This window comes from Mobula birostris, chromosome 1, assembly GCF_030028105.1.
Source record: "Mobula birostris isolate sMobBir1 chromosome 1, sMobBir1.hap1, whole genome shotgun sequence".
Taxonomy (NCBI): domain Eukaryota; kingdom Metazoa; phylum Chordata; class Chondrichthyes; order Myliobatiformes; family Myliobatidae; genus Mobula; species Mobula birostris.
In genome coordinates, this window is record NC_092370.1 from 184,045,798 (window position 1) to 184,061,543 (window position 15,746).

General features: G+C 40.9%; 1 protein-coding gene across 4 annotated transcripts in view; it reads right to left on the bottom strand.

Annotated features, from left to right (window-relative positions):
• The window catches only part of prkd1 (protein kinase D1), a 312,643-nt gene that overhangs the window by 173,372 nt on the left and 123,525 nt on the right, over positions 1 to 15,746 (bottom strand). For 3 of the 4 annotated variants that reach the window (XR_011887053.1, XM_072267142.1, XM_072267153.1), the window contains one exon: positions 6,357 to 6,495. Coding sequence is in view for 2 of the 4 variants with exons in the window: in XM_072267142.1 (XP_072123243.1) it covers positions 6,357 to 6,495 (139 nt within the window). In the remaining 2 variants the exon portion in view is untranslated. Of the gene's footprint in view, positions 1 to 4,711; positions 4,741 to 6,356; positions 6,496 to 15,746 lie in introns of those variants that run through there. The other variant, XM_072267161.1, reaches the window with a different exon arrangement.

Sequence of the window (15,746 nt, forward strand, 5' to 3'; positions counted from 1 at the left end):
AAAGCTTGCTTGAAGTACTCATTTGTTATGCAGACCTGAATCACGGGACCACAAAGCTGGGAACCTGGGTACTTGTGACTTGAAAAGCTTGGAATGGATACTGGAGAAACTATATAGACTTGAGAAGCTCGGAATGTAGACTCAGGACTCTCAGAATTTTGAGTCAGGACATGCACTGAGGATAGAAGGCACCCTCTCCTCAAGCCACCAATGTCAAAACATCACTCTTCAAACTTCGCTGTGTCTATTACTTGGCAAGAGCCTTTTTTCACGCTGGAGCCAGAAACAAGAGTTTATACATAGGAATTCCAATGGAATATTGTTGCCTCAACGAATCACTCTGACCGATGAATCTCATGGCCAAGGTCAGCTGCTCTCTCTCTGCTGGGTCCATCTTTGTGTGGTCGAGACTTGCTTTCACATGGTTCGGATTTGGCCCAAGTGCGGACTGAGAGCTACTGAAGCGGGTCGATAGTTCACAGACTTTAATGCAAACAGTATTAAAGGGAAAAGAAAACAATAAACGCTAGGCCAAACAGGGCTGTTAACTAAAACTCTCAAATGGAAAACGAAGCCTACACGGCGGGTGAAAAGAACAACTAAATATAAAACGAATACTGCTAGTCTTCAGAGTCAGTTGACTCGACAGTTCAATTTCTCAGGCAAGGCCGAATACAAACAGGTAGCAAAGCGTTGCTGTGCTGTGTCCAATTCTTGACAAACACTACGATGGAATGAATGGAATTGAATACTATCACAATGAAATAATAATTAGCTGACACGTGCATATTCACGAGCAGAGTTGCCGTATCTGCTGCGCTGCCGAATCTGTGGTTGTGACACTATCAACCTCTGCTTTAAGTATACCTAATGACCTGGCGTCCACAGCCATCTGTGGCAACGAATTCCACACATTCACCAGCCTCTGGCTAAAGAAATTTCTCCTGATCTCTTTTCTAAAGGGGTCCCTCTATTCTGAGGCTGAGCCCCCTGGTCCTAGACTCCCCCAACTACTGGAAACATCCTCTCAACAACACTCACAACACACTGGAGGAACTCAGCAGGTCGGGCAGCATCAGTGGAAAAGATCGATCGACGTTTCGGGCCGGTGAGTGTTGCTTTGACCCCAGCATCTGCAGATTATTTTGTGTTTAGGAAGCATCCTCTCCACATCCACCCAATCCAGGCCTTTCAATATCCAATAGCTTTCAATGAGATACCCCCTCATTCTTCTAAACTCCAGTGAGTACAGGTTCCGAGCCATCAAACACTCCTCATATGTTAACTCTGCCGAGGGAGGAGAAGATGGCGGCGCGACACAGCGTGCGTAGCCTCTCCAGTGAAATGATATCGTATTTGTTAAATAGGGTGCCGTGCACAATTCTGATTTGATGGAGACAGCTGTGAGAGCACGGAGGAACATCTGGAGTAACTTCTGAAATGCCCTGTTCGCTGCTGCTGCTACTGTGCAAGCGAGAATCTCCAGAGGGAAGGCCCCAAAATCCTCGGCTTTGCCTGCTGCTGGCGACTGGGGCTGGGGTCAAAGCGCTCGGCAGAGATGGTGCTCGGTGCTCGGTGTTGGAGGGCTGGTCAGAGCTCGAAGTTTTCGGACGACTCAGAGTCGGACTGTGGTTGGGAGAGTTTTCTTCCTTCTCCCGTCTGCGTGAGATGTGGGACTTTCAAGAGACTTTGAACTTCTTTACCGTGCTCACGGCCTGTTCTTCATCAAGTTACGGTATTACTTGCACTGTTGTAACTATATGTTATAATTATGTGGTTTTTGTCACTTTTTCAGTCTTGGTCTGTCCTGTGTTTCTGTGATATCACACCAGAGGAATAATGTATCATTTCTTAATGCATGCATAACCAAATGACAATAAAAGAGGACTGTGTGTCCTCATAATCTAATCTAATCTAATCATTACCAGAATCATTCTCGTGAAACTCCTCTGGACCCTCTCCAAAGCCAGCACATCCAGTGGCAGCAGTACAGTGCGAACATGAAAATTAATATAAGTTAAAGGAACAAGGAAATAAATAGTGCAAAAGTCGAATAGTGAGGTAGTGTCCTTGCACCATTCAGAAATCTGATGGCAGACAGAAAGAAGCTTTAATTAAACATTGACCGTGTGTCTTCAGGGTTCTGTACTTCTTCCCCAATGGTAGTAATGAGAAGAGGGCATGTTTCCAATGATGAGGGTCCTTAATGATGGACGCCGCTTTCTTCAGGCACCACCTTTTGAAGATGTCCTCAATGGTAGGAGGTTGTGCCTATGATGGAGTTGGCTAAGCCTGCAGCATCTTTTGATCCTACGGACTGAAGCTTCCATGCCAGTCAATGATGCAACCAGTCAGAATGCTCTCCACTGTACATCTGTAGAAATTTACAAGTCTATATTACATACCAAATCTCCTCAACCTTCAAATGAGGTATAGCCACCATTTTTGTGATAAGTCTGAAATTGTGGGCATGCTATATTGGTAACAGAATGTCTGGTGACTCTTGCGGGCTGCCACCAGCACATCCTTAGATGTGTTAGTTGTTAACACAAATGACACACTTCACCGTACGTTTCCATGTAAGACATAAGACATGTCAGAGAATTCATTAAGCAGGTTGAGGTACTCCACAATGATTGTAAGACATCAGGGTGCACTCTCTTGTGATAGCTGACTGCACTACGATGAGCTAATCATGAAGGAAAAGCTCGCTTCTGCCTTTACTTGAAGCCACTGTCCAGTCCATGTGGTCCTCGGGCTCGAGTACTGTGCTCAGAGTGCTGGAGGTGAGCCATGACTCAGTGAAGCACAATACTCAGCAATCCCTGATATCTTCCTCTTTTTCTGCTTCTAAGGTTTTAAAGCAGTTGGCAAGCAATTTTAAGGTGCATTATTGCCACCGTCTGAACTGGAGTGTGGGTCAGGATATCTAAATCCTATATAATTATATTTGTATTAAATTCTATGAAAAAGACCTGTATTCTTAAGGAACTGCACTATACATTTAAAGCAATAGTTCTGTGATTCTTTCTGCAGAATATTGTTAATGTTAAATAGTAATTTATTCCATGATAGCTTTAATATCAACAGACCTCTCTCTTGATTCCTGATGTCCCTCTGCAATCTTACTTTCCAGAGACTGTACATTAGCCAGGAGCACAGTGGGCAGTAGGTGGCCCTGTGTGTCCTGCACTTCAGTTTTGCCTGTACCATCCTCAGCTACCACCCTTCCTTATGGATGGAGACTTTCCCTGAGTCTCCAGCAGCTGCCCTCACTCCCTGGGTGGGTGGTCTGCAGTTCTAAATCTGCCAAACAAAAAATGATTTTGCTGCAACTGTTACATTTTATTCTGCATTGTTATTCTTTTACCTTGTTCTACGTCAGTGGGCTGTGTAATGATCTGATCTGTATGCACAGTATGCTAGTCAAGGTTTTCAATGTATACATGTGGCAATAATAAACCTATTTCAATGCTAATTCAAACTTTGTTGGTATTGAGAGTATAAAAGCAAACACAAAAGGAAGATTTGCCTGTATTCTTTTCACATGTGGCCCAATAACTTAATGGATGAAGTCATGGAGCCATTGAGCATGGACACAGGCATGACAGCCCAACCAGTTCATGCCATGCACTGCCTATCCAGCTAGTCCCAATTTCCCATGTTTGAGCCATATCTCTCCAAACTCTGCCCCTCCATGTACCTATTCAAGTGCCCCTAAATCACAATACTGTATCTGTCTCAACCACTTCATCTGACAGCTCATTCCATATACTCAACACCGTCTGTGTGAAAAGGCTGCTCCTCAGGTCTCTTTTAAATCTCTCCCCTGTTACCCCATACCAATGGCCCCTAGTTTTGGACCCCCACCCTGGGGAAAAGACTGTTACCATCCACCTTACCTATGTTTCTTGTGATATGTGCACTGACAGCCAATTGAATGCTGAATTCCATTAGAGTGAATGCAAAATTGGGAAGGCTATGGGTCTGTCTGTATCATCCTCCCTGCCCAATGTAAACCGCTCACTCAAAGAATTGCAGAGGACACTGTTCTTCTTTAAAATTTTAGCATGCTCTAGGTGCTGTGGCAGTACAGTGGTTAGCATGATGGTATTATAGCTCAAGGCGGGAAGTTCAGATTTCAATTCCAGCATCCTCTGTAAGTAGTGTCTGTATGTCCTCCTCGTGAATTCGTGCAGTTCCCCAGGTTCTCCGGTTTCCTCCCACAGTCCAAAGACGTACCGGTTAGTAGGTTAGTTGGTCGTTGTAAGTTGTCCTGTGATTAGGTTAGGGTTAAATCGGGGTTGTCAGGGGATGCTGGGGTGGCGTGGCTTGAAGGTCTGATGGGCCTGCTCTGTGCTGCATCACTCAATCAATTAAATAAATGAACTCTGGTAAAATGTCAACCTTCAGTTTATTAACAGGATGACTGTTATCATCAGTTGTGTATCAGCTGAAAATTTGTTTTCTAAATGTATGCTGGGTCATTTCAATGTCAATGATCATCATTCAATCCAATACATAACTAAAGAAAAAGCACTGTGATGTTAAACAGCATTTTGTATCAATACTGATATATAATAGAACATTCAACATTTAATGCAAAAACTAATCACTGCATCAGTTTTGCTCAAATCAGAGTAGGTTAAACCTTGTATATATCTAAATCTGCAAAGTTTAGTATTATTGACAGGAGTATTTCTGAACTTACGCCAAAAAATTCAGTCCTGGTTTTCAAATCTACAATTTAAAGGAAAGAAAAGTAATTTCCATTTTATTTCCAGTCGACTCATTAAACAAATTCAAGTATATGAAGTCAAGACAGTCTCTTGCCCAGTGAGTATGTCTGCTGCAGGGCTTGGCAGCTATTTCAATGACATGACAATACTCAAAAGTATCATAAGAGTTTGTTGCTCCTTTTGACATCATACATTATCTCTTCAATCAACCTGTGCACTCTACTGTAAATCTATCTCACTATTAGGGAAATATATCACCAATGAATTTTCAGTTTGATGTAAAAACAATAACTTCCACTGCCTAGTAAACTGCCTAACATGTAAAGTGAAGAAGTGTTCTATGCAAATCAAAGTTCAGCATGAATCAGTTAGTCCCATGAGACAGAAAAATACAATTGGATCCTAAAATCGGCCACAAGAGAGTCCTTACTTTGATTATAAGGCAGCTGTAATTCGAGCCATTAAGATAATTTGTGTGGGAAGAATTCATGGGGTTGTTTCGATGCATTAACAACCTGATTTGGCTAGAACCAGAATGATGGAGGACCAGATGGCAAAAATAGGGAATAGATGGCAAGGAAGAAGAAAGGAAATTGCAGCAAGTTGGGAACAGAAATGAATGTCAGTGAGGAAAAGAGCTAAGAGGCGAGAAATGAGAGCATTCCATGTGGAAATCTCAATTTTCCACAAATAGGATAATAACAATCCAGCAAAGAGAAGTCAGCATGAATTCAGAAAGGAAAGGTTCTGCCTAAACAATCCCTCCCTGACATGAGGCTCTTGAACAAAAAGGAGATAACTACACTCACTTGCCCATCCATTGAAATAGTCTCACAACCAATGATCTGACTTCAAGGACTCTTAATCTTGTTCATGTTCTCCATGTTCACGTTCTCATGTTCTCCTTACTTATTGCTATTTATTTATATTTGCATTTGCACAGTTTGCTGTCTTTGGCACTACGGTTGATCTTTCATTGATCCTATTATAGTTATTAGCCTACAGATTTGCTCAGTATGCCCACAGGAAAATGAATCTCAGGGTTGCATGTGGTGACATATATGTACTTTGATGATAAAATTTACTTTGAACTTTCTTTGAAGAAATGATAATCACGTGGCTTATGGAAAACCCTGTGTTTATAATCAAAAAAGTAATCTTCTAATTCTGAATTACAGGGATTTGATAAAATATCCAGGACTGGTTACGTGATTGACTGAATAGTCATAAAATGCGTAACCATGAGGAGATATGAAAAAATCTCATAGGGCAAAGCCTTTATAAAATATTTGGATTGTACTGAATAGAAATGCTAAGATCTATCTTGATAATTAAAGCAAGAAAAAGCTGGCTTAACTGTAATCAGCACTTGATCTTGTGAAATTGCTGGATAGGTTTTGATTGCTTGTCCTCAAAATCAATGTATACAATAATACCACGTAATAGCTACTGTAGAGTATTTCCATGGCACTTTTTAAAAAGTTACTTCCACCAACACAACAGAATAAAAGTTATGAATCAAGATCATGAATCGGTATCAGATTCATCAGCATGAAATCATTTTGTAATGCTTAATCAGATTACGAGCAATGAAAAAAATAAATTGACATTATCTACCTGACAGGACAACTTCAATCAAATCTCCTTCTTGAATATCAGTAGCAGTCTTTACCAACTGTAGGATGTTTTCTGAGTTAGGTTCATGACGGAACAAGAGAATTTTATCATACATCCCATAGAATCCACATTCAGGAAACTGAAAGAGATTAAAAAGTAGCAAAGTTAATGGCGTGAAAGAATATTAAATTGACACAAAACAGGTAACACTTCAAACTTCCAAACAAAAACTATAAATACAGCTTTTCTGTAATATAGTATTTTATAACAATTTGGCAACACTATCATTCAACTATATTTTAAAATATATTTATTGTTAAGCATCTGTCAACATCAGCTATGGCATACTGGAGTCAATCTTACTCAACAACCTCCAGCACCAGCAAAACTCTACCCTCACAATGCATCTATCCTCCAGTCCCAGAATACTTTGATTTGATCAGGCCAGTCACCTGACTGATCCTAAAATGCATGTCTCATGCTTGTTTCCAGAGTCTTCTGGCTGCTTCACAAAAATCACCTCAAATGGTGAAAAGTTTTGAATGTCCTTAACTTCCAGGTCACGAAGTACAACAATATGGTGAAAGGGCCTCCTCCTACCTAATTTATATAACTCCCCTTGATTGCACCTTCTACAGATCAGAAAACCTGCTGGCTATTGCCCAAATGGTTGAGTCCCCAGAAATCCCTAAGTAACAAAGCCAAAAACTAGCAGCTTGGATGAACACCAGCTAGATCACACAATGCCTGGCTTCAAATAGCAGCAAAACTAGCCACATTCTCTACATACTACACTTCAAAAATGCCAGGGTTTTTTCCCATGAAATAACTTCACACCAGTTCTGTGCAGCTTTAGGGATATACAAACAAGAGAAATTCTGCAGATGCTGGAAATCCAAAACAACATATTCAAAATGTTGGAGGAATTCGGCAGGTCAGAATGCTGCCTGACCAGCTGAGTTCCTCCAGCATTTTGTGTACATTGCTTTAGGGATATATTATATGTTCTATTTGAGATATGGTAAGAATTTCTGAGACTCTTCACTAAGAATTTGATGTTTGGCTGAAAGTTCTATGAACCAACCCTAATTTGTGACCTAGCTGCTGAGTAGGGTCAAGCTGTGATATGTATTCTGACAACACACACAAAAATGCTGGTGAATGCAGCAGGCCAGGCAGCATCTATAGGAAGAGATACAGTCGACGTTTCAGGCCGAAACCTTTCATCAGGACTAACTGAAAGAAGAGATAGTAAGAGTTTTGAAAGTGGGAGGAGGAGGGGGAGATCTGAAATGGTAGGAAAAGACAGGAGGGGGAGGGATGGAGCTAAGAGCTGGAAAGTTGATTGGCAAAAGGGATACAAGGCTGGAGGAGGGAGAGGATCATGGGACGGGAAGCCTATGGAGAAAGAAGCGGGGAGGGGAGCCCGGAGAGCGGGCAAGGAGTTATAGTCAGAGGGACAGAGGGACAAGAAATGGGGGGGGGGGAATGAATGAATGAATAAATAAATAAATCAGGGATGGGGCACGAAGGGGTGGAGGAGTATTAACCAAAGTTAGAGAAGTCAATGTTCACGCCATCAGGTTGGAGGCTACTCAGACGGAATATAAGGTGTACTTTACCAATTTGAGAAGAATTCAAAAGAGCACAAAGCACCACTCCCAGAAACTCCTTCGTAAACCATTGTGATTCAGTAAGTTTAACGGCCACTTAAGTTTGAATGGGGTGGCATCAGAATATATCAAATGCCATGAATTTATCACAACCATTTGTGTACTGCATGCAGAACACTATAATTTTGTTTTCTGGTAGTATCTGATTTTTTTGTTGTCCAGTTTGAAATAAACATCGCAAGAAGTATGGCAGCTGCAGTGTAAAACCAGACCATGTGGTGCCATTTGTTGCTGTCAAGAGTGGTTTCTTAAAAATGGGGTTTCACACTGTTCTTAAGATTAGAGCCATTGTACAAAATCTACTTCTCAGAGCTGGTGTGAAATTGTAGCTCTGAGGCTTGACATAAACAGATAATATTAAGTATTCATTCATCCATTTATAATCAATGTGCAGCACTGCACTAAACTAAGTCATACGGCTTGAAACATGGATTTATTTTCACCCAGTATCTGACACTTACTTGCCTACAGCCATGACCTGCTGAAACATTTTAGTCTCATGCTAGGGGAATAAAAACTAACATTGACCTATTACCGATAATATGCTTTCCTTACGCCTCAATTATGCTGCAGTCAAGCCATGTAGTGTTGGGAGTGTACTCAATTGCATTGAGCAGAAGCAGTCTTGAAATTTGCACGGCAGTCAGGCTGCTATTGAGTGGTAAAATTGAGCTGCATACAGTAATTCAATGTCATACATGGAGATTTTCTCACCAGCCTCAAGAGAAATTGCTGACAGCAGAAAAGTGTTGACGAATGGAGATTGATGCAAGTGGGGAAGAAATAATGATACCAAAACATGAAACACAGCTTTGCTGCTTTATTCAGCGACTCAATAACATTTATCAAAAAGTGGTTTAGGGTATGTAACGTTTGATATTACCTAAAGAAGAGTTTGGAAAGGGCATTTTATTATATCTGGGTGATGCCTGCTTTATATCCTGGTTTAGAGAACCACAGCTGAGAGCAGAGTCTGGGAGAATTAGAGAACCATATCTAAGGGCAGAGTCTGGGAGAATTAGAGAACCATATCTAAGGGCAGAGTCTAGTGAAGAGATTAGAGAACCATAACCAAGAGCAGAGTCTGGGAGAATTAGAGAACCATACCTGAGAGCAGAGTCTGGGAGAATTAGAGAACCATACCTGAGGGCAGAGTCTAGTGAAGAGATTAGAGAACCATAACCAAGAGCAGAGTCTGGGAGAATTAGAGAACCATACCTGAGAGCAGAGTCTGGGAGAATTAGAGAACCATATCTGAGAGCAGAGTCTGGGAGAATTAGAGAACCATATCTGAGAGCAGAGTCTGGGAGAATTAGAGAACCATACCTGAGGGCAGAGTCTAGTGAAGAGATTAGAGAACCATATCTGAGAGCAGAGTCTGGGAGAATTAGAGAACCATATCTGAGAGCAGAGTCTGGGAGAATTAGAGAACCATACCTGAGAGCAGAGTCTGGGAAACTTTGCATGAAGTCAGATTTTCGTGTGTCAGGTCTTCTGTAACCCAGTAACCTCCTTTAGTATTATATAGACCAGTGTGTTATAATGTTATCTAGAGTCCTTACACAACTCTTAATCTCAACACTTCATTAATAATGGAATATATCTTTTATGTGCTTTTTACCACTCTTAGTTCCTTCCTATTACTTACAGCAATCCTAAAATACGCATCCCCTTTGTTTCACCAAACAACTCAGGCTTCATTAAACTGGTATTCCTTTGTTTCGATTTCTGACCCCTAATGCACCAGTTATACAGGGATTTTACTCTTCCAATCACCCTGTCATTTGCAATCTTGTCAAATTATCCACATGGAAAACTTTGAAATTCAGGTTAACCTTATAGATTCTTCTCATTATCTCCTCTAAAATTCAGTTGTTTCTCAGACACAATCTTCCATTAACTCACAACCAATTATCCTTGTTAATCTGTGCCTTTCTTAATGCCAATTTATACTGTCCACAAAACACTTTCCCAGTAATATGATGACTGTCAATGTTCTACTCAACCACCTGCAGTTGTTGAATCCATCTTCTCAAAACAATGGTGCCACATTGGCAGTCTTCCAGACCTCTGCCTGAAACTATAGAGGATTGAAATAAATTAGCTGGAGTCTCTACTGCTTTTTTTCCCTACTTCAACTGACAGCTTAGGATACAACTTAGTGACCTAACAATTTACTTAATTTTTGAAGCTATATCCAACGTATTCATTTAGAAACAGGTGCAATGACTGCCCCTGAACACCAGTTACTCCCAGTCATTAACAGGCACTCATATTTTTATTTTTTTTATCCTCTTCCTGTATATCCATAAACACCTTTGGATTTTCATTGACTTTACTTCTGATCATTTCTATGCACTTAATTTACTAATTTCCCCTTCAATCTTACACCTACATTTTGTAAACCTCTCCAGTTCTATGCATATGCAGTAATGTATCTAACACAGCTTCCTTTTTTTTATATTATCCTGCTCTATGTGCTTCTTAATGTCCATAAGGTGAAGTAAGATGTAGGTATATCTATATTAGGTTGCCCTGCCCTTTTTCTGAGTAGGAAGATATTTGATCTGAATCCTTGTTATCACCCTTTTGAATATTCTCCATTATTCCAATGCCTCTTTTATGGTTTTGCTGAGGCAAACAAGCCATAGCAGAGAAAGTGTATGTAAAACTGTTGTTGAGGACTGATAGCCAGCTAAGTCAGATGTATTTGTCCCTCCACATAAGTTCAGAGCAAGAGCAGACAATATGGCTCACTGACAGTACCTCAATGCACACAGTTCGGCAGGTTCTCAATGCCCAAATTAATCACTAATTAGCAACTAATTATGTTTGTAGAAATGTGTCTCAACATTGTTCAATCTATTGCTACAAGTTAAAATCTAGCAACTCACAGCAGATCCAAGACCATAGTTATGGAAATTGATGGCAAGCTGCTCACAATCTTCAGTGATCGCGAAAGCAAATATTGTCATTTCAGCAGTCCAACCTCAGTTTTGAAATTCATGACCAAATTCAAAAGCTACAGCTGACAATGCCATGGCGTCAATTTATTTTCAATGAAATGCCTCCAGTCCACCTTTGCTTATTCATATCTCACCCCAACAGTGGGCTGCTGATCTCAGTCTTTAACATACTTTGCTGTATCGATTTAAACTGTGATCTCTACCACCAAAACAGTCCCCGTGATGCCATTCCACGTACCTGACTTCATTCTCTAAAACTAGGCCTGGAATTCACATTCTCTAGTAGGGTTTGTTAATTTTTTTACAATTTCTCAAATTTTGCTCTCTCTATACATGCATGCTTAAACATGGGCACTTGAACAACATCACAGTCCATAAATTTGGCAAAGTTTTTGGTAAAATATAGCACGTAAAATGATGTTCTTCTTCAGTAATACAGGGCAAAGAGGACAAGGTCACCCGACTGAAATTTCTGGCATTTCTTTTGTAATTCTGCCTTCCTCTTTGGAAAAGGTGGTGTAGTGATACTGCAGCCAGGGCTGCTACTTAGCTTCAGCAGCCAGGTTCAATGCTGTCTATGTGGAGTTTGCAGTCTCTCCCTGTTACCATACAAGTCTCCCGCTGAAGGCCTTTTTTCTTCCCTTACCCCAAAGGCCACTGTTAGTTGTCCCTAATGTTAGGTGAGCGTCAAGAGTTAATGGACATGTGAAAATAGGGAACAGGACTAGTGGGATTGTTCTGGAAGCTGACATGGATTCAAATGGCTGAATAGCCTTCTTTACACTATTAAAGATAAGAGAAATAAAATGAGTATGCCTAGCCTACATATAGCTAAAAAAGTGACGTCAAAAACATCAACAATAAATTGCTGAAAAAAGTGAGGGAAGTTGTATTACATAGTAGCTTAACGACTTCTATTAAGAGCTTGCAAAGATTCAGCATATCATCTAAAACTGTGACAAACTTCCGTAGGCATGTGGTGGAGAGTATATTGGCTGGTTGCATCATGGCCCGGTATGGAAACACCAATGTCCTTGAATGGAAATACCAACAAAAATTACTGGATACAGCCTAGTCCATCACAAGTAAAGCCATCCCCACCATTGAGCACATCTACATGGAAAGCTGTCGCAGGCCCATCATCAAGGATCCTTACTCCAGGCCATGCTCTCTTCTTGGTGCTGTCATCAAGAAGAAGGGGCAGGAGCCTCAGGACCCATATCACCAGGTTCAGGAATAGTTATTCCCTTCAACCATCAAGTTCCTGAACCAGAGGGGTTAACTTCACTCACCCCATCACTGAACTGTTCCCACAGCCTTTCAACTCTCTTCAATTACTCTTCATCTCATGTTTTTGACATTTATTGCTTATTTATAGATTATTATCATTTTATTTTCTTTTTGTATTTGCACAATTTGTGCAAATTTGTTGTCAGTTGCACATTGATTGTTTGTCCTTCCTGCTGGGAGCAGTCCTTCACTGATTCCATAGTGTTTCTTGCATTGTGTTTGCCTGCAAGTAGATGAATCTCAGGGTATATATGGTGATGTATACTGTATGTTCTTTGATAATAAATTTTCTTTGAACTTTCAAATTTTGGAATTTGAAAGTCAATTCAATGCAAGCATTTTTTTCTATTTTGAATAGAATTCAATAGCATTCTCCAGCTTAAAGATCTTCATGTGCTGCAGATGCTTATCAGTCAGTAATCTATGTATTATTGCACTGTATTAACAAAATAGCAAACAGCAGATTCAATTTATAATTTGCCACCTATTTTTTTAAATAAACCTATGACAGATTACTGCTATTTCCTTATATGTCATGAAATGAAGGATCTCTTCTTGTACTTATCATAAGTCTCGCTTTACACTACCAGTCAGGTCAAGTCACCTGCATGTCAGAATAATGAAGAGAGCATCAAGGTCACCATGACAGCAAATCAGGTGTTACAGTGCAGTTGTCATGACAGCAATATCCAGAGCTCTTTCCCAATTGAATAATGTTTTTCCTACTTGGCAGGATAATACACAGAATCTGTGTGTCTTTGTTAGCAACTACATAAATATATAAAGGATCACCTTATTCCCTGCCACAATGCATATTCAATTTGAGCAACTTTTTCAAAGTGGGGAAGGTACCAGGGATCAATTCAGCCAAGTGCATCAGCTTCAAGATTCAGAGATTCAAAGTACACTTATTTAAAGTAGACAGTTAGAGCAGAGCACCCCTGTGGTCATTCCCCTCAAAAACAAGTATACCGCTTTGAATACTTTTGTGGGGGATGACCTCCCGGGAGAACGCCACACCGACCGGGTTACAGGCACCGAGCACGGGTCCATGGTGCAGAAGGGAAAGAAAGAGAGAGAGGAAGAGAGCGGTAGTGATAGGGGATTCGATAGTGAGGGGATCAGACAGGAGATTCTGCGGACGTGAACGGGGCAGCTGGATGGTATGTTGCCTCCAAGGTGCCAGGGTCAGGGATGTCTCAGATCGCGTTCACAACATTTTGAAGAGGGAAGGGGAGCAGCCAGATGTTTTGGTACATATTGGTACTAATGACATAGGAAGGAAAAGCAATGAGGTCCTGAATAAAGAATTTAGAGAGCTAGGTAGAAAGCTGAGAAGCAGGAGCTCCCGGGTAGTAATTTCTGGACTGCTGCCTGTGCCATGCGCCAGCGAGGGTAGAAACAGGACGATTTGGCAGATAAATGTGTGGCAGAGAAGCTAGTGCAGGGGGCAGGACTTCAGGTTATTGGATCATTGGGATCTCTTCTGGGGGAAGTATGACCTGTTCAAAAGTGACAGGCTGCATCTGAACCTGACGGGGACCAATATTCTCGTAGGCAGATTTGTTAGAGCTGTTGGAGAGGGTTTAAACTAACTTGGCAGTGGGGAGGGGGGCAACAGGAGTGAAGGGACTCAGGACAGGACAGATGGTAAAAAAGTAAAGATAACGTGCAGTAGATTGTCAGGAAGGGTAGGCGGGTGATGGGACTTAGTTGCAGCAAACAGGCTTGAGTATCAAATCATTAGGGATGCAGAGTCAGAGAGGATAGCAAATACGGTACTCAACATGTTGCACCTAAATGCGCGTAGTATAAGAAATAAGGTGGATGACTTATTGCAATATTAAGATTCCCAGGTAAGGGTAAAAGGAAGTTGATGGCAGTTATATACAGGCCTCCCAACAGTGGCTGGGAGGTGGACCACAGTTTACAACAGGAAATAGAAAAGGCAAGTCAAAAGGGCAATGTTATGATAGTCATGGGAGATTTTAACATGCAGGTCGATTGGGAAAATCAGGTTGGTAATGGATCTCAAGAGAGTGAGCTTGTTGAATGTCTAAGAGATGGCTTTTTAGAGCAGTTTGTCATTGAGCCTACTAGGGGATCAACTATACTGGATTGGGTGTTATGTAATGAATTGGAAGGTGATTAGAGAGCTTAGGGTAAAAGAACCCTTAGGAACCAGTGATCACAATATGATTGTGTTCAACTTGAAATTTGATAGGGAAAAGTAAAGTCTGATGTAGCAGTATTTCAGTGGAGTAAGGGAAATTACAGTTATATGAGAGAGAAGTTGGCCAAGGTAAATTGGAAGGAGCTACTGGCAGGAATGTCAGTAGAGCAGCAATAATGTGCGTTTCTGGGAAAAATGAGGAAGGTGCAGGACATGTGTATTCCAAAAATGAAGAAATACACAAATGGTAAAATAGTACAACCGTGGCTAACAAGGGAAGTCAAAGCTACTGTAAAAGCAAAAGAAAGGGCATACAACAAAGCAAAAATTAGTGGGAAGATAGAGGATTGGGAAGATTTTAAAAACCTACAGAGAGCAATGAAAAAAATTATTAGAAGGGAAAAGATGAAATATGAAAGCAAGCTAGAAAATATTATCAAGGTGGATAGTAAAAGTTTTTCAAGTATGTTAAAAATAAAAGAGAAATGAAAGTGGAAATATGACCACTAGAAAATGAGGCAGGAGAAATAATAACAGGGGACAAGGAGATGCCTGATGAACTAAATGTGTATTTTGCATCAGTCTTCACTGTGGAAGACACTAGCAGTGTGCCAGATGTTGTAGTGCGTGAAGGAAGAGAAGTGAGTGCAGTAACTATTACAAGGGAGAAGGTGCTCAAAAAGCTGAAAGACCTAAAGGTACATAAGTCACCCAGACCAGATGAACTGCACCCTAAGGTTCTGAAAGAGGTAGCGTTAAAAATTGTGGTGGCATTAGAAATGATCTTTCAAAAAATCATTAGACTCTGGCATGGTGCCAGAAGACTGGGACATTGCAAATGTTACTCAACTCTTTAAGAAAGGAGGAACGCAGCATAAAGGAAATTATAGACCAGTTAGCCTGACCTCAGTGATTGGGAAGGTGTTGGAGTAAATTGTTAAGGATGAGGTGATGGAATACTTGGTGACACAGGACAAGATAATACAAAGTCAGCATGGTTTTCTTCAGGGAAAATCCTGCCTGACAAATGTGTTGGAATTCTTTGAGGAGATTATAAGTACGATAAAGGGGATGCAGTGGATGTTGTATATTTGGACTTTCAGAAGGCCTTTGACTAGGTGCCACACATGAGGCTGCTTAACAAGTTTAAAGCCCATGGTATTACAGGAAAGTTATGAACACAGTTAGAGCATTGGCTGATTGGTAGGAGGCAGCAAGTGGGAATTAAAGGATCTTTTTCTGGTTGGCTGCCAGTGACCAGTGGTGTTCTGCAGGGGCCTGTGTTGGA